At 35.6% G+C, this 23,025-nt stretch overlaps 2 protein-coding genes and 1 non-coding gene across 3 annotated transcripts; all 3 read left to right on the top strand.

The window, feature by feature from the left end:
* Positions 1–3,494: 3,494 nt before the first annotated feature.
* On the top strand, positions 3,495–3,568 carry TRNAT-AGU (transfer RNA threonine (anticodon AGU)). The gene has a single exon. It is a non-coding gene; the product is annotated as a tRNA-Thr (tRNA).
* A 4,836-nt stretch (positions 3,569–8,404) lies between these two features.
* On the top strand, positions 8,405–12,683 carry LOC127800603 (two-component response regulator ARR2-like). Its single transcript, XM_052335313.1, has 6 exons — positions 8,405–8,951; positions 9,513–9,665; positions 9,757–10,137; positions 11,031–11,107; positions 11,306–12,478; positions 12,567–12,683. The coding sequence occupies exons 1-6, from the start codon at positions 8,774–8,776 to the stop codon at positions 12,639–12,641; spliced, it is 2,037 nt and encodes a 678-aa protein (XP_052191273.1). The 5' UTR covers positions 8,405–8,773; the 3' UTR covers positions 12,642–12,683.
* A 5,664-nt stretch (positions 12,684–18,347) lies between these two features.
* Positions 18,348–19,558, top strand: LOC127799977 (extensin-like). Its single transcript, XM_052334309.1, has one exon. It carries the CDS (start codon positions 18,631–18,633, stop codon positions 19,183–19,185), a length of 555 nt encoding a protein of 184 aa, XP_052190269.1. The 5' UTR covers positions 18,348–18,630; the 3' UTR covers positions 19,186–19,558.
* The last annotated feature ends 3,467 nt before the right edge of the window (positions 19,559–23,025 follow it).

Consider the following 23,025-nt stretch of genomic DNA (forward strand, 5'->3'; position numbering starts at 1 on the left):
AATAATCAAAAATAATTGGTGAATTAATGGAGAAATGTGGGAGACAAAATATGGTGTGGACAAATAATCAAATATAAATGATGAATTAATGGAGAATTGTGGGAGACAAAGTAAAGTGTGGCCAAATAATCAAAGATAATGGGAGAATTAATGGAGAAATGTAGAAGATAAAGTAGTGTATGGACAAATAATTAAAGATTATGAGTGAGATTTAGTGAAAAATAATTTTAAAAAATAATAAAATAATAAAAGATAGTGGATCACTACAATTATACTAAACTTAATTCAACCTCTATAAATAAAGGAAACTTGAAAGGTTGGAGGACTTAAATTAGAAAGAGAAAAGTTGTAAGAAAGAAGAATTTGAGAGTAAGAGAAAGATTTGAGAAAAATAAAGAAAGAATATAGAGAAAAATATCAAGAATTTCTAGAAAATCCTATAGGTTGGGTTTAGTAATTCGTGTGAAAATTTGTGGCAAAAGGCGTTGTTGGATACGCAAACCGAGGTTTCATCGCAATATAGAAGAATACCGAATCACTCCGTGGAAAGGTAAGTTATCTTAAAAAATTTCTTTAAAAATTTCAAAAATATTAGAATGATATTCTAGAATTTTTTATGGTGAAATTGGAAGAGAAATGCATGATTAGTATTTATTATGGATTTTTGAGGCAATAGATGCTTAAAAATCAAAGGAAAAATGAGAAATAAATAGAACATGGATTTTAAAATTATGAGAACATTTTTGGGGCTTAGGAATTATTGTGAAGAGAAATTGAAAAAATTTTATGAGAAGGTATTTATTTCATAATCTTGAGGAAATAATAGGAGGAAATTGAAGAAATTAGAAAAATTAGAGAAAAATTAGAAATATGATTTTCTTAAGTAATTATGATGTCAGGGTACGTTAAGATTCATAATTGAGTACAATTGGAAGTCCGACGTGAATTTTGAAGCAAAATTACCCTAGGGGCAAAATTATCTTTTTACAAGGTAAGTGGTACTTCCCAATTAGACCAAGTTTTATGATCTTATCATGTTGTCATGCCTTGTTATAAGTATGTCATGTAGATTTCATTTTACATGTTTTGAGTTATGAATTATGCATATGAACACGATGAGATTCACAGTCATACGTTGCATGGGTTTGGGATTAGGTACTGGCGCTGTTGCTTTGCTAAGGGTGCACCCATACACCTCGGTCTGACAGGGAAACTAAAAAAATGACAAGTAATCTTAAGGTGCAGTCGATCCAAACATGAGAGTTATGATATTAAGCGCATTGCAGACATATACGAGTATTAAATGTTTTGTTTTACTTACTTAGATGATTCATCATCTAACTTGGGCTTTGCCCCTAGAATATTCAAATGTTCCAGATGAAGATTGTAGCAGAAATGAGGATGAATGAGGCATGAAATGGCACTTAACAAAGTGCATGATAAGTTGTATGATCGGTTGAATGTATGTTATGTAGTTCATATATTTAAATTCTGCTATTTCGAATTCTGAACGTTTTGAGGAATGATGATGTAAAATCCTATTTAAGGTTAATGTTAGTTGGGAACTTATGTTATGTATTAAGACATGTTGAGAAATTTATGTTCTCGAGATGTAAGTACTGAATTTTGATTAATATTATGATGTTAGGTTCGATTCTAGCTTCCGCATTTGATATTTATGATGATTCTCTTTGGAGATAAATGAATGGAGTTTTTGAGATTTATTTAAAGAGTGATATGATTTAGCAATAGTTTAAAAAAAAAATTATCTCAGAATTATCCTATATTATAACGTGTTCGAAAAATAGGGCGTTACAGAACCTAAGGGCCTAGAGAGCAACACCCAAGGATAATGTATTCTTTTTTTTTTTTTTTTTTTGCCAGTTGCTCTATGCTTGGGGCAAACGTATATCACTTTGCTCATCAATGCCAGATTAGATAGATGATGGAATAATCTGACATCTTAATTAATATATAAAAACTTGTCCTGGAATTATATTGAATACAAATGCAATCAAACTATTAATCACATATATGATATAAAATTTTATATAAAAATCTAAATAGAAAAAAATCACATTTCAAAAGAATAAAATATTATTATAACAAAAGTGATATTAACACACTAATTTCAATAATCTAAGACTTATTTATAATTTTAAAATTGTTTATGAATATATATATATATATAAATTATATTTTAATAAGAAGATGATTTATAAAGATATTCTTTCAGATAAACTAATTCTTACTTAAAATCAAGTTTAACATCTTAATTACAGTGAAATTTAAAACTCTAATCATGATCAAATTAAAAAATTTAATCACAAATAAATAAAATGTATTAGTCATAATTACCATATTGTCTCCAAGTATGGGCTTCCTCAATCCTGTACTTAAAATTGAATCAAAAATTAATAATGAGCTCTTAGGACCCTGCACTCTTCTTCTTTTGATTAACAATAATAAAAGAAAAAAGGGCATACTTTTTTGTGCCCTGCTTCTTGTTCTTGGCATTGGAGAATGGGGATCAAGATCCATTTAAACTAAGTAATGCTATTAATCTCTCGTTGAGATAAATAATAATTTATGTGACAGTCATACGACAATGTTTGATTGATATTACAATAAAATTTGTTAGGTGTTTTTTCTTCTTTCTTAATCAAACACTATCATATGACTGTCACATAAATTGTTGTTCATCTCTAATGAAGATGAATAACATTATTCATTTAAATCATGATTCATTTCATGACGTTGTTCTGGGTTTATAAATGCTTTAATATTTTTTTCAACTTTTTGTTAGAATTATGATAGTTTCCTACCATTATTATTAGTTGTTTTTCAAATCTCAACATTTTGTAGAGTTTTTTATCCTATTGTCTATATAGTTAGCTATTTTTTAACAATACTTTTATTTGGCATTTTATGGTAACACTAGTATCTTTTTTTAAAAATAAAGTTATAATCGAATTGAGTCGAGTCAAGCATCATTTTAACTCATATAGTGTGTTATCATTTAAATTTCTAACAATATTCTATAACGGTAACATTCTAATAAGTTGCTTTGAATTTATGTAATTTTTTTGGCACAAGAGAGTTATGTCACATTGCACATCCAATGATGTAATTTGTTGGTAATTAAAGTTGTATCTATTAGTATTTAACGAGAGGGTAATGAAGATTTCAACTCAAAATCCTAGTTTACCAGCACTATGAGCTGTATAATAATTAGGTTACAACTTAAGTGTTAGAATAATTTTTTATTTTGGTGCGTAAAATTGATTAATGTTAATGTATCAATACAGTTTAATAAAATGAAGAATTTAAAGATTTGTTCCGCATTAATTTTTGAAAGATGACAAAGAGATCAGGTGATTTACCAAATTTAATTCGATTCATCCGTCAAATATTTATGATTTTATCAGTAGGTGGGTCCCCAAGTTTCGCACTTTATTGAGACATTAATGGGTTTAACGAGCCCTAAACTCAGAGCTCTTGTAGCTCAGTTGGTTAGAGCACCCGTTTAGTAAGCGGGAGGTCTTGAGTTCGACTCTCAACAAGAGCATTGTTTTTGCTCTCTCCCCTTCAGTGGGCTTTTTTCGGCCCTATGTCTCGGCCCACTGAGTTAGCTGCCTTTTTGGTCTATAACGGCTGGCTGGAAAAGTAGACTTTTCTCTCGTCTTGCACTTTACTCAGAAGAATGTGAAGTGATTCCACAATTCAAACCTAATTCTACCATTGTTTTTTCCACCTTAAAAGACCAACCAAGTGAACCCTTGCATTCATTACAATCATTATTAATTGATGTATAATTTTGGGGTACCTTGTATACTAACTAGGAAGAGAAAATCCTGACAAGTAACAAATACAACTATATTATTTTAACAATATTTTTTAAAATAATACCATTTTGTTTGGTGCAATTTGGGCCCTGTGGCCGTAGTACTTTGTACCCAAGGGCGAGCTTTATTTTGTGATGGGCTATGATCAAAGTATCATCTTGCTACCCCACCTTCTAGATAGATGCCCTAACCAACCCTCCCATAGCCCCTCCAAGCTTACTGGTACACTGCCCTACCCTTTTAGTCTCACCATGTTAAAACTCAAACCACATATTTTTTTAATGTATTTATTTAATATGTTATATATATAATTATTATACAAAACTGATAAATTTATCCAATGTCCATTTAAAACGACATTGACTCATGTTCTTAGGAATGAATAATAAAAAAAAAAAAAAAACCCCACAAAATGGTGTTTTACTTTTGGAAACTGAATTCAGTTTTGGCATGTGCCAAATTAGCAAATGTTGATATGGATGGGTAAGGGGTAAGAAGGGGTACCATGCCATCTGTCAAACGCGGTATTTTCTTCAGAAACCACTTTCAGGACCATACCTACAATTGACTTGAGTGAGTGATGAATGAAGCTAGTGAGGCCCGACCTACTTCTAGTACTCATAATCGCTTTCCACCACAACTGGAAAAGCCAAACACCGCCTTAACAGCCGTTTACGTTACCTTCCTTACACCCTCCCCCTCCTCTCTGTCTCTGTCTCTCTCTTTCTAGCCTCGGTTGATTATTATTATTATTATACAATAATAGTAAGAAGCCACAATGGGCCCACGTTTGAAGAAGCCGGGAAGGAGTGGGGGCCCAGCCCAAACACCGACTACACGTTGGGCCACTTACTCTCCTCTGGGCCCACTACCCCTATTAAGGACACCACCACGTGTCCAGTTCCATGTATCAGTTTTTCTAGGTCCTCCATCACGTCTGCTCGCCCCAGAGCAATTATCCCCTACATCCGCCATACATCCTTGTCGTAAATTGTTTAATAATATATTAAGTTTTTATTTTATTATTATTATACAAAAACTAATTACGTAATAGAAACACTTTCGTTATTTACAAAGAAAAAGGAAAAAAAAAAAAAAAAGGATGTTTCTTTGAATTGTTTATAGAATGATGATATGCGTGACACGTGGCGGAAACCCAGAGATGGGAGGGTGGATTAGGATTAGTTTGGTGATGAGGTGGAAACGCGCGTGACACTGTGGCTCACATCGACACACACACACATTCGTTCGGCTGCCCTCAAAAGCATCTCCGCTACCACAAAAAGTTAAAACCATCGAGAACAGCTAAACCAATTTTTAAATTGTGGGATTGATTTTAAGTAGTTAATAATAATAATAATAATAATTATTATTATTATTAATTAAGTGGGGGAAAAGTAAGCGAATTGGTGATAAGCTCACCCACAAGGATTTGCAGCTTTTGTGAACACACTGGACTTGGACTGCGCTCCTTAAAAAGTCATTGGAAGAGAGAAAAGGTCCTCAAAGAGAATATACTCTTTGCTGCTGCTGCTGGTGGTGGTGGCTCATCTTTTCGCTGTGGCCACAGGGCTCTGTTCATTTCGTTTCCCTTCACTTCACTTCACTTCTAATATTATGCCATGTCACTCACTCTCCTTCCTGCCTTCTTCTTTTCAATGTCTTATTATTTCCCTTCTATATAGATTTTAATTCCAACTCCAACCTTACAGTGATTCCTCATCCAGCCAGCTCCCATGCATGCATGGTTACTGGGTTTAAATATCCTTTTAATCAAAAGAGAAAATTAGAAGTCGACATCTATCACTTTTTTAGATTATTAGTTTATAATTCATTTATTTATGAACCAAGACTCCTCATGAAATTACTAAGTCATAAGTATAATATAAGAATCTGCACTTTCTAATTTTTTCGATTTGTATAAATTTATCATATAATTTGATTTTATATAAAAAATAATTTGTATGGGTGATTGGGACAGAAAGACACGTGTCAGGAGAGGGGAGGGTGGAGAATACATACATAGCCCATGGGGAAGGGAAAACCTTTTTGACGGAGGCAAAACAGAGAAAAGTCCTAGGAATACCTCTCTACCTTCCTTCTTACCTTGGACGAGCAGGGCAGGCATAAAAAGAAGAGATTATTATTAAGAAAAACAAAAGAAACCAAACCACTAAACAAATGGAAGGATCTTTGACGGATTCCGTCAACAATTATTAAGAAAATTAAATTGAAGATATGTGTCTTCTTCATATCTTGATTCTTGCCCCTGCATGTATCTTTTTCGTGTTATTTTTAAATTAAAGTTAAATTTCATTTTGTTAAATGAAGATAAGTCGTAATATATACAGACAGACTGTATATTTAAAATTCTGATCAAATTTGCTTACCCAATAATTTATCAAATGAGTTGGAATTCACATGTGGTACGCATGCATGCATGCATGTATATTTATTTATATATAGCTTGCCTCACGAAAATTTAAAATTTGTAACCCTATCTTTCATTTCCCCCATAGTGCTTCACCATACCATACCATTGGCATCGACATCCAATTGCTAGCTAGCGCTGGGAAACCGTGTGATGATGGGCACTTGAGCGGTAACATTAATTTACTATTTATATCTATTTATTTATATAAGATTAAAAAAAAAAAAAAAGTATGTGATTTATATAGTTGTCACACACACTTGAAGGAGTCCAACGTAAGTCTGATGCTCGAGCACTGTGACCAAATGAAGTAAGGTGGTGGCATTAGAAAATTATGAATGACTTATATATATATCATGTGCTTAACACGTAATGTTTGCATTAATAATTACCATTGGAACTTAGGGAAATATAAGAAAATGGTCAATGGGCAAGTCGCTCTCCAACCTTGGCATGTGACACATGTGTCTTCCCACCTTAAATATTCGTGAATAATGTTATCAGTTATGTCAATTAATGGCATGATATAGTGGATAGTGTGGTTACATGTATTTTTCTTTTTTTGGAAAACGATAACATATTGTACAAATATAAAGTCAAGTTTGGGATTAAGGAAATTGTTTTTAATTAAGGTTTTCAATTTGGTTTCTTTTTTTTTTTTTTTGGATTTTAACATAATTGAGTTTATGCCTTACCATGAAATTATAAATCATAATATTGTTTTGTGAACAATAATAAACAATTTCATGTCATACCCATAAATCAAAGAAAATCTTACAAATTACGTAATACAATAAGTAAATGTGTACCTAAATCCATTAAGAGTTTAAGATGTAAAATGAAACAATTAAAATTTGGTTTCTCCCCCTTCACACCAACTTTAATGATAAATGTAAGGAAAGTATTAAATAGTCACTCATCAATACTAAAGTAATCAATTATCTTATTAAATTATTTAATTATTAATATCATCATATTTAATATTTTATTTGATTATATTATCAGATAAATGTTATAATAAATATTTATATCAATTATCTTGTAGATATCAGATAATTGTTTATAATTATTTAATAAACATTTCATATCAATTATCATATAAGTCACAATATAATTTTTATAGGTTCTACAAGAAAACTTATCCCGTCCCTTGATGATAGCTTTGCTGCTTTTGGAAGAATCAACAGCGGTTCTTTTGGAAAGTGAATCTCTAATTTAAATCTTTACTTGTTAAGGAAAACTTAACATTTCAGATCAATTTAAGGTTAAAACAAATAGATTTTTGAAAGTAATATATATCCTTAAATTGGAAATTACGATGAAACACAAAATTTGACAATCAGTTGACCCATGAAGCAACATGGACTTCTCAGTTAGTGGCATTAGAAAATGATTAGTTATTCGTATATGATGTGCTTAACACGTAATATTTGCCTTAATTATCATCATTGGAACTTAGAAAAATATAAGAAAATAGTGCATCAACAAGTCAGTTCCCAAGCTTAGCATTCGATGCATGGTCTCCACTGTTGAATGAACTTTTAACCCACCCTGCAATCTCATATGCAACCATATGAAATTAACAGCTATTAACTAGACATGATTACTATCATAAAAAATAAATAAAAGGTGAAAGAATACTAATTTGTTTAACAAAATTGATTGATATATTTGCAGGTTACAAGTTGGAAGTATTATGGGAATTTTACAACGGTTGAATAGTGAACACATAAAATGGAAAGATATCCTTGTTGATTTCTCAAAGCATGAAACGGAGGGGGAAAAAGAAGGAAGAATTGAAGGAAAGAAAGAAAGTTGAAAAAGGAATAATCCATTACTTAAAAGGATGAAAATCAAATCAATCAATTAAGATGGAGGAGGAAGAAGCAACAATGGAGGGGAATTTGGGGAAGTGAATATCTTGTTTGACTCTGGACAATTTTAGAAACAACTTCACATATCAAATCAATTTCATCAAATCATTGCCACTGTACAAATAAATGTAGATTTAGCGATTTACTCCATTTTAATTCCAAAATTCTGCGGGAAAGGGCTTAATGTCTGAGATCTATGAATTCATAATAATAATATATAGATACAGAGAGTTATGCGTAATGGTTCTGGCTGGCGTAGGGTTAGTTAAGCTCAGAGATGAGCTGGATCCACACTCGAAGGAGAGTCCCACTCTCAATTTTTTAAAGTAAAAAAAATTATTATATCGGAAGAATATTATACACTCAAGTCTCGGAAAAATGATCTATTTGAAGCACACAACTCTGTCTTCTTCAACCTTGGGCTCTATATAAATTTTCTCTCTCTCTCTCTCTCTCTTTCTCTCTCTCTGTGAAAAAAAAAACCTTGATTTCTGGGTTCTGCGTTCAAGTTCTTGCGATTTCCTGAACTGGGTATGGTTCTTCCCGTGGAAGAAGCGATTTGATGTGGATTTTCTTCATGTAGATGCGTAAGGGCACGTGGGTTTTGGTTGTGGCTTGAAGAGATGAATCCTGGAGGTCAAGGGGCCAAATTGATGGCGATGCCTAGCTCGAGCGTTTCTTGGAAGTCCGGCGATGGGGTTTCCGACCAGTTTCCGGTGGGTCTCCGGGTGCTCGTCGTTGATGACGACTCCACTTGTCTCATGATCTTGGACAAGATGCTTAGGAACTGCCTCTATGAAGGTGTGTATCGCATATTTGTGAAAATATTTCCGTTTTCAATCCTTAAATTTGCGTTTTGTGAACAGTTGACTATTTGGGTTCTCTCGAGTTGTTCTTAAAATTCTACTCTTTTTTTATTCTTTCATATTTCTTGGTTGTTTTCTGTAGTTTTGGTGAGCAACATTGAATAGCGATTCCTTATGCTTCCTTCGCTTTTATTCTCAAGATTTTGATTGTAGAATTAGAAATATGCGGACAGAATAGAAGATTATGCGAAACCCTCTCAGATTTGAATGTAATTGTTGATTATTTTGAAATTACAGTTTGGTATAACTACCCATCGTCTGTGTACAAGTATCAGACTTAAAATTTCTGCTCTACCTAGGGTTTAGTTTGAGATTTTCTGTTTGTTGTTTTCCCGAGAAAAATTGGGTCATGATTTATGCCTTTGTGGATGGACAGACTACTTTTTAAGCCGAGGTCTTGTTTATCCCTATTTCTTTGCTGGAGTTGATGTTTTATGTCCAGGAAGTTGAGAATTTGCACTCAAGTCATGACTGGTTCTATCCTTTTGGTTTTCAGTGACGAAATGCAATCGAGCTGAGATTGCATTGTCTCTATTACGGGAGAACAAAAATGGATTCGATATTGTTATAAGTGATGTCCACATGCCCGACATGGATGGATTCAAATTGCTCGAGCAAATTGGGCTGGAGATGGACCTGCCCGTTATCAGTAAAGCAGCTTCTCTATTTCATTTTAGATGGTGTTAGTCTTTATTTAAGACCCTGATTTTATTCTGAGATCTGGTTTTCTTGTTGTTCAGTGATGTCTGCGGATGAAAGCAAAAATGTCGTGATGAAAGGCGTTACTCACGGTGCTTGTGATTACCTGATTAAACCGGTTCGCATTGAAGCGCTGAAGAACATATGGCAGCATGTGGTGAGGAAGAGGAAGAATGACTGGAAGGATTTTGAGCAATCTGGAAGTGTGGAAGAAGTAGATCGGCAACAAAAGCCATCAGAAGAGGCAGATTTATCATCATCGGCAAATGAAGGGAGCTGGAGAAACACGAAGAGGAGGAAGGATGAGGAAGATGAAGCTGAGGAGAGGGAAGATACATCCACACTGAAGAAGCCACGGGTGGTTTGGTCAGTGGAGCTCCACCAACAGTTTGTTGCAGCCGTAAATCAACTTGGCATTGACAGTACGAGTCTTTGCCCTCTTTTTCTATTTGCTTTCCCTTTTCTGCTTCTTCCTCATTTTGCTTTTCCTTTCTGCACTTCTTATTGGTGCAGTTATTAAATGGTCGGACCAGGGTTATGATTCCTGTTGGTTCACACGAGCAAAAAATGTTTTCTGTATGGCTTGTGTTTCTCCTAGAGGTTGAGCCTTGGTCATGGGTTTGGGTTGTGGAAATCGCCTCTTTGCAAAAAAGTAAAAGAAGACTGAATACACTTATGATCTTCCCCCTCTCTTCGGAGCCTCATGCATGGGATGGGACATTTTATTTTTTGTTAATATTGCTTGTGTTTCTCCTGTTTTAGTAGGGAAAAATTTGTTGAAGAAAGGAGATAGGTGTTATGGGCAAATTAATTTACCTATTGCATAGATGATGGTTATGATTCAGGGGCCAACGTGTTCTTATCATTTAGGTTTTTTTTAATGATGATTTAGAGAATTGGCAATGAACTTGTAATACCTGAAAATGCACTCAATAAATCCATGAATATAAAATTGTCAGATTGAATCCATGGCTCCCTTTGAAGAATAATAGTTATGGCAAGAACCATTACTTTCATTTTGTGCCAATAAAGAACGGATCTATATCTCAGCCTTTCTGGGAAAGGCTAGCATTTCCTTTTAGCTCGGGTTTTACGTGAAAAGGATAATTGAACAAGATCTTAAATATGGCTGTATAATTTTATACTTGTGAGTTCATTTTATTTGCTTCTTTGAGTTGACTATAGAGCTATATCTTCTATGGGTGGGACCGATTATGTATTAATTTTGTGCTTATTCAATAAGCTCCCGAAGTTGATATTTCCAGCATTCTTTCTTCTTTTTCTTCATGTTCTGAAATCTGATATATGTATACAGAGGCCGTGCCGAAGAAAATTCTGGAGTTGATGAATGTTCCTGGTCTAACTAGGGAAAATGTTGCCAGCCATCTTCAGGTATTGTTATCATTTTCTAATGAATAAAGCTAATTTGTCCTTTTCTACAAAATCTTATTTCTCCTGTTTAATTAAAGCATGATTGGCCTTAAATAATCTCACTTTCTATGACTTGCATGCGACTGTTGTTTATTTGAACATGTTTTCCCCACCTTCTGCCAAGGATCACTGAGGCCTTGTGATGACTATTTCGTACAGAAATATCGCCTATACCTTAGAAGGGTAAGTGGAGTAGCACAGCACCAGAGTGGACTCAATAGCTCTTTTTTGGCGCCCCAAGAAGCAGCTTTTGGTTCAATATCTTCACTTAACGGGATTGATCTTCAAGCTCTCGCTGCAGCTGGTCAACTCCCGGCACAGAGCCTTGCGACACTCCAAGCAGCAGGGCTAGGTAGGTCCACTGCCAAGTCCGGCATATCCTTGCCCCTTATTGATCAAAGGAACCTCTTCAGTTTTGAAGCTCCAAAGGTAAGATTTGGAGAGGGCCAGCAGCCGCATCTGGGAAATAATAATAAGCCGATTAATTTACTCCACGGGATCCCAACTACCATGGAGCCGAATCAACTTGCCAATTTGCACCAGTCGGCACAGTCCTTCCGGGGCATGAATAAGCAAGTTAGTACCCACGGAAGCCAGAGTAGCTCTTTGCTGGTGCCAATGGCTCAGCCCCACTCAAGACCCCAGCTATTGAATGACACTAATGGCAATAATCTTTCGCGGGTTCCATCGGCCATGGTACAGCCTACTCTGTCTAGTGGGATCCCAAGTGGGGTTTTGGCAAGAAATGGATTGATTGACAATGCCAGAGGAGCTTTATACAGTTCAGCTTCTCAAGCCCCTTCAATGGTAGATTTCACAATAAACCAAAATACAGACTTGCCGGGGAATAGTTTTCCGCTTGTGAATAATTCTGGTATGTCTGCTATCACATCGAAAGGGATGCTCCAAGAAGACATTAGCAACGAAATGAAAGGATCAAGAGGATTTGCTCCTGGTTATGATATTTTCAGCGAGCTGAACCAACCCAAGTCCCAAGATTGGGAGTTCCAGAGTGTTGGCTTGACTTTTGACGCTTCCCAACCCGGGAACATACAAGGCGGCCTGAATGTCGCCCCATCAGTTATGGTCCACCAGGGGTTCCCTTCTAGCCAGAACAGCTTACCCAACAGAAGTTCTTCTATTGGCAAAGTAATGTTCTCATCTGGCGAAGATATTGGGCACGTGAATCCCCCAAACATCGGTCAACAACTCGATACACTTCTTGCTGACAATGCATCGAGGGTTAAGGCTGAAAGAGCGGAAGCAAGCGGCCAGAATACACTATTTTCTGAACCGTTTGGTCAGGAGGACCTCATTGCACTGTTCAAGCAGGTTAGTTTTCTAGCAAATAGTTTTACTATGATCTGCACTTTGATGCTTGCATATAGTTTGCTAATGCCAAATCTCTACTGTCATCTAGCCGCAAGAAGTCATTGGATCGGGTCCAAACGAGTTTGGATTTGACGGTTATCATTTGGATAATCTTCCCGTGTAGCGGAGGAGGAGGAGGGGGGGGGGGGGGGGGGGGGGGGGGTGTGCCGGAAGATCCGGTTCCTTACCTGGTTGCAGTTTCTGGCGTAGATAGTTGCGGCGACAGCTGAATTTGATTAACTTGTCTAATTTATGCAACCAAATGCCGAAATATAGCTTGCTGCCAACATCTTTGACTTGGCTGCATCTGCTGGTTGTGAATAGTTTGGGATGGATTGCTGCTGAAATTTGGCGTGCAGGGACGGGGGAGAATGTTGTTATCAACCGACGAACGTGGAATGGAAGGTGGTGTAGGTAGCCGCGCGGTATGCAAAGGCGTACGCGCGAATTTTTGACTGCTTTTGTAGATGATGATGAATCTATATAGCAAGAACTGGGATCTGATCGCGATTACAAAGCTTCTCTCGGTTTGTGGGATTTGGGAAGCAGGTTGGTTGGTTGGGAGAAATCTGCAGAGTTTTGTAGGAGCTTTGTAACTCTTAATAACAAGAATTGTTTCTGTTTAATTAATTGGGACACCAGTAGTCAAAAAAGTGTATGGATTATGTGTACAGATTTGATTGGATTTGATTTTATTTGATTGCTCAAGACACAACCAAGTCGTCTTGTTGTTAATTACCTCCATCTAAAAAGATTTAAATTCTCTGTAAGTTTCGCTTTTTGCTCATTTTTTTTATTCATTCCTCTCTCCTGCCTGCATCTGCATGCCATCATCTTCTTTTATTCACTCGAATTATTCCATTTTACTTATGATACCTACCTGACCTCTTCTTAATCAAGCAATCGAGTTTCTGGAGGCCCATACACACGATAGCCCAGCTTGTGCGGGCTTGGGCTTGTCAACCGCCCTTGATAGCAAAACCAAGAGTGTCCAAATATCATTTTTGATATATACATACATACATACATACATATATAACGACATTTATAAGTGCAAATCTTAGCCAAACAGGTGGCATTAGAGTGAGCGTACTAGATGTTTGATGCTTTCATGTGGTTGGTGTTACATTAATTACTGATTGGCGATTGCTGCTGTCTATGTCCAAGTGAACATATCATCAATCCCACCTCAAAAGCAACCATCATAAAATGCTTTCTATTAACTCAACTATTATTATATACAAAAATATTTTTACAATTTTTTTTAGATATTATGAAAAATTAATAATATTTGAAGTGTAAATTGGAGTAATTTATAGCAAATATATTCAAAGATGAATCTGATCTAAATGAAAAGAGGAAGGTAAAAATATAGGACAAACTCCTATTTCTCAACCAATAAAGTCGACATTCTCTATCGGTGGCCACTCAAACCAACCGATCACCTACGAAACCACCATTGTCAATCGGTGACACAGAAAGTGGGAGAAGTTGTTTCCTCCACAACCCCTTCTCCGATGGCGAGCCATTGCGCCACCATTCTTCTTCCAATATCGCCATAGTCACCGCTTTCAAGCTCTTCAAAGGGTGGGGGCGACAATCGTGAACACGAGAGAGAGAGAGAAAGAGAAAGATAGACAATAGCCGTGAAGGTGGTCGATGGTGTTGTGAAAGGGAGACGCAAATGGGGGGTGACGGTGTTTGCAAGATAAAGAGAGAGAAAGATGATTTTGGATAATTTATTACAGGGATAAAATTGTCATTTTATCATCCCTGTAAAATATTCAGTAAGAATATTTATGTATAAATAGCACTAACTCTTCATATAACTCAGTTTACCCTCCCCAATATTAAGTTCTAATTTCAACGTTCAAGTGGTGCGAAGGAGTACTGTTTGGGAAGCATAGATTTGCTATAGTATGTTTGTAGTGTGATTTTTAAAAAATAAGAACATACTATGAGATTTAAAAATGTCACATTGTGAGTTTCATTCTTTTAACTTTGTAATATTTAAGTAGTATCCTATTATGAGATTTGTAGATTTATCGAAACACAAGATTTATATGAGTATTTAGAGAAAAATTAACATGCAACGTGATAAAACCTTAACTAACATGCAATCAAACATGACGGACCACCTCATACACTTAATTAGAAGTGAATCGTTTTAATTTAGGGCCCCAATAGGCAATAGCACGCATGTCACCAACGATCTTAGCATAGCAAAATCAATAATCAATAATTTAATAAATGAAGCATTGCGACGAATGGAGAAGGACCCGCCCCCCGCACCGCACTTGGTGCAAGATTTCCTTGAAAATAGGATTAATACACCCTGTCCTACCCTCTTCGTCCTCCCTCTTTTAAGCCTTCCCTGACACCTTTTCTTCTTTCTTTTTTTTTTTTTATGCCTTTTATTATGAAATTATCTATTTTTTTTTAACTTAACCATCTAAAAGTTTATCTGAAAACATTTTTAGATGACACTTCAATGTGGTCCTAAGATTCAAAATAATGTACTTTCACCTCCACGGATATGACTTGGCAGTAAAAGTATGTGAAATTTTTTTTAGGGAGTATTAAGAATATGGTATTTGTCTTATATGAAGGTGTGAATTGAGTATGTGTATAAATTATGATTGTATTTAGCTTTACCCGACAGACGAACTGAAGAGAAAGGCTGCTTATCTCCGGAACTAGTTGGATAAAGCTTGAAACTTGGGTTATCAAAAACAAAAAAAATGTAATTGTGACGAAAAACATCTCTCATTAAATTAACTCACAATTTCTAGCTTTTTGACGTTGTAAAGGCAACATGAGCGTTGTTGCTAATTCTATAGATTTTGTGTGAAAGTAAGCTTGGTTTGAATTATTTAACTCTGGGCAGAAGAAGACGAAGAAAAGTTTTGGGAGAATTGTGCCAATTGAACTGTGCCAGCCAAACAGTGAGGTTTGTGTGGTTCGCTGGTGAGATAAAGGTGGTGTCTGTGGCTCTCACGAGTCCGCAATTGGACTTGTTGAGTTGAGTGAGACAAAGCAAAATGGGGTACGTACGACCAAGCAACCGTTCCCGCATTTTTATATCATTTTGATCGTGGAAAACAGCTGCATGATGACAATGGGTATGGGGGCGGCTATTAATGCCCTAAAATCCAACAAATCAAACTCACCATCTTCCCACATATCTCATCTTCATTGCCAACCCAACTGAATTTTCACTGATCCATTGTCGTCTAGGTCTAACCACCACCAGTTTTATGTGTTTGCTCTCAAACCTATTGAAGCAGCATTTCATTGTACATGGATACCTAAAAGTTTCATGTGAAATATGAGATTTGAACTTGATCAAACATCGGAAATCATTGCTCGAGCGCCAAAATCTCTCTGGTTGAGTAAAATGGATGAAATAAAAAATATTAAATATATATATATATATATATATAAATATGTGTGTGTGTGTGTGTTGGCGGACCCACTGGAATGTATAAACGGATCCAGCCTGGAAAGTCTGGGTGGTCGGTCATATAAAGTGCGAAACTTGCTAGCCAGTTCAGCGATCCAACGCACAATTAATATTTATTTGCAATCATAGGGATTCTTCTTTCTTTGTTTTACAAAATGATCGTAACGCAATAACAATAACAAATTAATAGTAACCTTCCTATTTTAACTCTAAAATTTAGAAAAATAAAATTATTGAACTGACGTCCAAATGGAGCATGAATTATCATTAACGGAACCTCTCCCTCTCCCCCGGGCTGATGCAAAATTTTGGAGGGGCCACGCAAGCATGCACCCCAAGAGTAATGCTATTTGACCCCGCGCGAAAAGCCGCCCACGAGATATCGTGATATGTCGTGGGTTATTGAGCCCAAAATCTCGCAATATATCATGATATGAAGAGTGACTAAAAGTAAATATTTCAAATTCCGGCCCCCATTATCTTATTCTCGCTCGTTTGAAACGACCATCTCTCTTCCTTTTCTTGCCGGTCGTCGTTCATTCTTTCTTCTGGCCATCTCTCTCTCTTTCTCTCACTCTCACTTGCGCTTCACGATCTCGTTTCTCCCTTCTGTTGGTCTTGTGCCACAACGTCTCCAGCGTCCTCGTTCTGGTCTCAATCTACAAGGAGGCAAGTCTTTCTCTCTCTCTTTTTCTCTTTTGTTCTCATACTTATATATTTATAATTTGGATTTGGCCGAAAGTTTAAATTTAAATCTATGGAGATTTGTCCGTTGGATCTTGCTGGTTTTTTGGTATATGGGTTGATGAAGATAAGGGTATCGAGTGGTTGTCTCAAATCACTGAAAACCACCGGCCACGGTGGCTAAAGACAACTAGCAATGCGTTTTTAATTTAGTGGTCAAAAATTAGAAATCAGATCTTTGAAAATTCAACCATTAAATCTGGTTCATTTTTGTGTATTTTAACCTCATTGACTTGGTGTTTCTAAAGTAGGCTCTGATCGGAGGAATTTTCGGCCGACAATGGTTGCCAATGGTGATTTTCACTAGTTTAGGCTTTTTGCGTGTATGTACATACATACATACATATATATTTATTTATTTTTTGTATCTTTCTTCTACATTAATTTTTTTTTTTGGTTTGCTGATGTTTTTTGATGGGGTGATGTTGATTTGGTTGTTGAAGGGGGAATTAAAATTTTTAATTTATTTTTTATTGTGATTTTTTTAATATTGTGAAAGTTAAAATGAAATAATTGATTGAAATTTGAGTGTTAATAAATTGAATTGGTTTATATTTGTTTTGAAGTGAAATTATTAAGTTTATTTAAGAATTGAATGGTAAATAGTTATTGTTAAATTTATTTGAATTTAGATATTTATTAATGTGTATATATATATTTTAAATTTATATAAAATAAAATTAAAAAATATTAACTAAATGGAATTACAATTTTTACATGTTAGGTTTGGAATACAAATGATATATGTAAGTGATGATTATTATATAAGTAAGGTCTCCCAATTCAAGAGTAAGTAATTTTAGCATTGTTTTGAATTTTTATGAATATTTTTAATTATTTCTTATGTATTTAAAAAATAAAATCTATCAAAAGATAATTATGTTATATTTTTTTTCTCTTACTTTGTTATGTGATCAAATATTACAAATTAGAGAATTATGTTATATATGAAGATAGTTAGTGATATGTTATACGTTTGATTAGAATATTTAAATCAGTTAAAGGTATAATAAAGTAATAATATATAATTTAAGAAATAAAATAAATATGTATTAATTAATTAATTAATTAATTGATTATAAGGAGTAAGTGATTTAAGGGCGGCTTTGAGGGTGGTCATACATACGCTACACGGCTATGCTCCCGAATCCCAACCCATCGACGGAACCATCCACGTGTGAACTAACCTACACTGGTCGGGCCTCTTCATCATCATCCTTCATTCATTTTCTCCCCCAGCTTTCATGCCTTGCGCTGCGCCTTTCCTCCTCCTCGATAAAAGCAACACAAACCAAAGAGTCCCGCAACCCTCCATTGCTTTTTCAATAAATTTCAAAGTGGGGGGTCATTGGGATGTATTTGTATGGATTTAAGAGATGAATCAATTAATGAATGAATATGGTTAGACAGAGACTTGATGGATTTTGTGATTTCCACTGTGTTGTCAATCTCAACGAGCTTTAACCTCAAGAGGGGAGTGAAGAGTCGGGTATCTCTTAAATATTCACCATATTATTATCAAAACAATATTTTTTTATTCTAACTGTAAAGTATTTTAATTTTATCAAATAACTGAGGGATCTCTGTGTCCGTATTTAAACTCCATCCTTTTATTTATGAAAAGGGCAAGTGACTCGTCCTAAAGCGATCCGGGACGGTAAAGTAAAAAGCCTAAAACGCGTCGGTGGGTTATCTTTGCAGACCATCTCTCGCTCGCTTTTGCCCTCTATTTTTTTTCAATTCCTTTTCAAGCAAAGGCGCCCCATTTGATGTCCCTACCCCCCAGCCCCAGCTAACGCTCCCAGTTTCTGCACTCTCACTCTCTCTCCACGCTCATCATCAATCTCTTCTTTCGCCAATTTCCCCTTCCTTTCTCTTAGATTCCCACAAGTTTTCTTGCCCTCGAATGAATTTTTCTCGAGCAATGGAAACAACCCACAAAGGAGAAATCTGCATCTTCTTCGCCCTTGTTGTGATCTTAGCATCAGCCCAAGTGACTGCAAATTCCTGGGTTGGCTCAAAGTACCAGATCGAATGCACAATGTGCTCTGCCTGCGACAATCCGTGCAACACACAGTCGCCGCCACCGCCGTGTCCGTCGCCGCCTCCCCCATCCCATTCTCCTCCGCCGCCTTCCCCGCCCAGCTCCGGCAGCTACTACTACTCCTCCCCGCCGCCGCCCCCCCAGCCCTCCTACTCCTACCCGCCCCCCCAGCCCTCTTACTCCTACCCGCCCCCCCAGCCCTCCTATTCCTACCCGCCCCCCACCGGCGTCATCGGCGGATTGTACCCTCCTCCGCCTTTCCGGAACTTCCCGGCGCCTCCGCCGCCGAACCCAATTGTTCCGTACTTCCCATTCTACTACCACAGCCCTCCGCCACCTTCAGGCTCCGCTCAATTAACGGCTTGCGCTGTAGTTTACGCCATCGCTCTGATGCTTTCAAGCTTGTTCCTTTTTTGAGGTACTAAATTAAAACTTGAAGAATGGGAAATTAGTGGAGAATAACGTGGCAGATTTGCAGATCTACAAGGGGAAGAAGGTGGAGATGGTGGTGGGAACTCTCTTGAATTTCCGGAAATACCCTTCCTGCATAGAGCTAAGAAAGGAGCTGAATCCAGAAAGCTCTGACAGAATGTAATCACCCTCTCTCTCTCTCTTTCTCTCTCTCTCAAACTCTGCAGCAATTTCTGTACTTCAGTGACAATTTATGCCTTTTTTTTTTTGTCTAGTAACTTGAATTTGTTGTATAAAAGAGCAATTAAATTCGTAATTTTTGCTGAATTATAATGCCTTAATGTCCTTTCTGATTACACCTCCGAAAAGATTAATCCACTCTTTGGCGACTTCCAGCAATCATAACACGTGAATATCTCATCTTCGTGAATTGATATGAATTGGGTACATATGGGTTTTACTAATGGCAACCCAAATTTCCATTTTCTTATTACAATTAAATCACCTGAGTTTTGTATAGAGATGAGATGCCAAACGATATTAAAGCCCGCAAGTAACAGTCATGTGGGGATAAAAGGTTTGATCTTGGATTTGATGATTTGCTTGATTTTGCCTAAAAGATTGTGTTTTTTATGCACCTTACTTGGGAGAAAATAATCAATAAATTTTATCATCTTGTTCATCTAATGTCACAATCTTATCATGTGTTTATGATGTGCATATATTGTCACATACACGATTGAGATATATGATATCATATGATATAAACGTACCACAATTAGATGGAGTATTTTAATTATCCCAATCGGGAATAATGGGGTTCTGATCCCCTGTAACTGGGTGCACTGCTGGAGGGGCTGGCTGTAGTTGGAGGACATAGACATAGTGGTCTTCTTGCAAGTGGATGAAAAGGATAACTGTTGCAGTGCGGATGAGATGAGATGAGCATGAGATATGAGATAAAACTTAAAAAGGCAATTCAACCCGTGGGCAGCAGCCAGCCAGCACGTCTTTCCTGTAATTTCCATTCCAGCACATGGAAATGGAACAATCTGGAAAGAGTTTTAGGGACAGACAGCTGGAAACTGTAGAGCTTGCCTTTCCCCTTTTATCTAAATATATTCGTAAAATAAAAGTAGCTTATTTTTCTATTTTCTTAACATTACATATCATATTAAGATTAGTGAAAATAATTGAGATGAAGGGACCAAGTCGCTACAAAAGTGACCTAATAATTGGGTAAGACGACCTTTGGATTAAAAAAGTAATTCGGTGGGTGTGGAATTGTACTGCGTCTGCGTTGGCTTTCTCCCACAACTACACGTGACGTGAATAAGAAACTGTTCTCCCCTTCCTAATTACTTGACCTCTCTGCAGTATTTTTGCAATGTGAAAATTTTAGGGCCACAATTGTCTCTAGCTCAATGTACATATGTATATATATATATATATATATATAGAGAGAGAGAGAGAGAGAGAGAGAGAGAAGGATGGAATATAATCGAAATCACTAATAATAATGTCACCTCATCACCTCTGTATTACATATGGTGCATGAATACTGGGGGGCGGACCGAAAAGTGAACGTAACTTTGTAAGTTAATTTGTTTGTTATCTTGAGTGTTGAAAAAGATTGGGTTTCGTAAGCTCGCTCTGTCTACAAACTACTACTTATTAGTAGTCTGTCTAGTCGCAAACGCGCATTAATTCATCAGTGGTGCATAAAATTAAAGACTCTGGATGTTTTAATTAGTTCTTCTTGCTATAGTTATTTAACGCTTTAAGATATATATAATAAGTTTTTATATTTTATATGCATGGTTTGATTTTTAACTTTTCAACAATATTAAATCATCAACTGTGGGCCCTTATTTTTTTTAATGATTTACAAATCAAGCTATATTTCTTTCTGAAAAAGAGAGAGATTAATTAAACCAAGTGCAAACATTGATTGCATTTTCAAACTTTGGACCAAGCTGGAAGCTGCGACTGCGAGCCAACCAACCGGCCAAACTTGGGGTGGGGGTTGCCTGCCCCTATAATAAAAAGTAAAAATTATGGAGGGAACCCAATCAATTGAATTAAAGTCTCTGATGATGCCGCAGTCGCACCGTTGAAGCCCCAATTTGATAATGGATATATATAGCAAGCAAGGGGTTGGCGGTCGCTTTTAAGGTTTTTTATGTTCTCATGCACTAATGCTAATGCAGTCAACAACAGCGTGCTGCCTGCCTCGTTACTTCAGTTTGTGCAGAGAAATGAGGGAGGGAGGGGAGGGGAGGGGGGGGGAGTGCTAGCTGCTTGTTGGGGGCGAGTGGGGGTTCCTTATTCTTAGCTGGATGGCAATTAATGGGAGGAATGCGTATTTTTAGGTCAAATGATTGGCAAAATGACCAAAAACACAGCGAAGCCAAGCTTTTTATCGTCCTTTTATGGATTTGGGGTCCATCATTTTCCAATAATAATCATAAAAGACCCCATGTGTTGTGTATTAATAAAGAGCATAATTTTAGGAATTTGAAGTTCTTATCATATATACTGCATACACATCAAAGAGCCAATTAATTGCAGAAGAAGAAGGATATTTGACTTCTTTATGTTTCATATAATAAAAAAAATATAAAAAGGTTAAGTTGTCTATTATTGAGGTCAGATCTACATCGTATGAAGTATTGCTATAAATTTATAAAATTATATAAATTTCTTATCAAATCTGTGACTTAAGAGAAGATTGATGTAAATTTGAAATAATAAGAAAATACACATTATAATAATTATACTAAAACTATCATCAAAATTAATCTTATCTAATAAAAATAAAAATAAAAGAAATCAAGAGAGATTAGAATAATCTTATCTAATTAAGTCAAAAATTAATAATATCATAAAAATCAAAATAGATATATATGTAGCATACCATTTTGGCAATGACTTGGATTATCCCCAAAATTTCAGATCAATTAGAGAAAGATCTGCCATTTGGTACAAGTTACAATGAGATATATACTTCTCACGAGACTAAAACACATCAACAAAACCCACCAAAACATTAACTAACGCTTCAAAAGGCAATCAGTGGTGTAACGTGATTTTGCTTCTTTTATTTTTCTATTACAACCACAATCCCTTGTGTTATGTTCACGCTAACACATTGTCTCTATCTCCCTTTAACTGCACTTCAGTTACTTCTTCTAATTGGAAGTGAATTCGCCTTAAATTGAATTATAATTTTAAATTAATTTAAAATTTTCTAATTCCCATCAAATTATAATAATAATTTATTAAAACTATCACAATCGCCCTAAAAGAGTAATTGCAAACTTACTAAATAATGTGTGAACCATCTCCTTAAGAATTCAATATATATAATTAAAACTACTAACCCTTAAGAAACGTTGTGTCATATAAAGCATATAAATTGTATGAAAATATTATTTGAATATTCAAATTTAACACATAATACAAATTATTGATATATAATATCATCATAAGTGTCAAATTTAAATACCCAAATAACATTTTTATATACCTACACAAACAAATTTGATAAATAATTTTCATAAATTGAATTAGCACACATAAATTTATAATAATAATAATAATTGAGTAATTTTTTTGTTAATTTTAATTAAGATTTTTATAAATTTACATAAAATTATTATGAATTTATAAAAAATATTGTTTAAACTTATATATAATATATCATTTTCCTTCCGTAAAATATATTCTCATAATTCTCATTAAAATTTGCAGGTTTAGTTACGAGATTTCCGAGGGGGAAATAAACAAATAAATATGGAGGGCCATGCATCCCCCACGTGGGCATTATTAATTAATTAGAAGATC

This window comes from Diospyros lotus, chromosome 4 (assembly GCF_014633365.1).
Source record: "Diospyros lotus cultivar Yz01 chromosome 4, ASM1463336v1, whole genome shotgun sequence".
In the NCBI taxonomy this organism is placed as follows: Eukaryota; Viridiplantae; Streptophyta; class Magnoliopsida; order Ericales; family Ebenaceae; genus Diospyros; species Diospyros lotus.

Excerpts from the sequence above, each read along its gene's own strand:
- LOC127799977 (XM_052334309.1), top strand. The coding sequence starts at position 18,631 with ATGAATTTTTCTCGAGCAATGGAAACAACCCACAAAGGAGAAATCTGC.
- LOC127800603 (XM_052335313.1), top strand. The coding sequence starts at position 8,774 with ATGAATCCTGGAGGTCAAGGGGCCAAATTGATGGCGATGCCTAGCTCG. Across the intron at positions 8,952-9,512 it reads TAGGAACTGCCTCTATGAAG|TGACGAAATGCAATCGAGCT; the intron begins GTGTGTATCGCA and ends TTTGGTTTTCAG. Across the intron at positions 12,479-12,566 it reads TCATTGCACTGTTCAAGCAG|CCGCAAGAAGTCATTGGATC; the intron begins GTTAGTTTTCTA and ends ACTGTCATCTAG.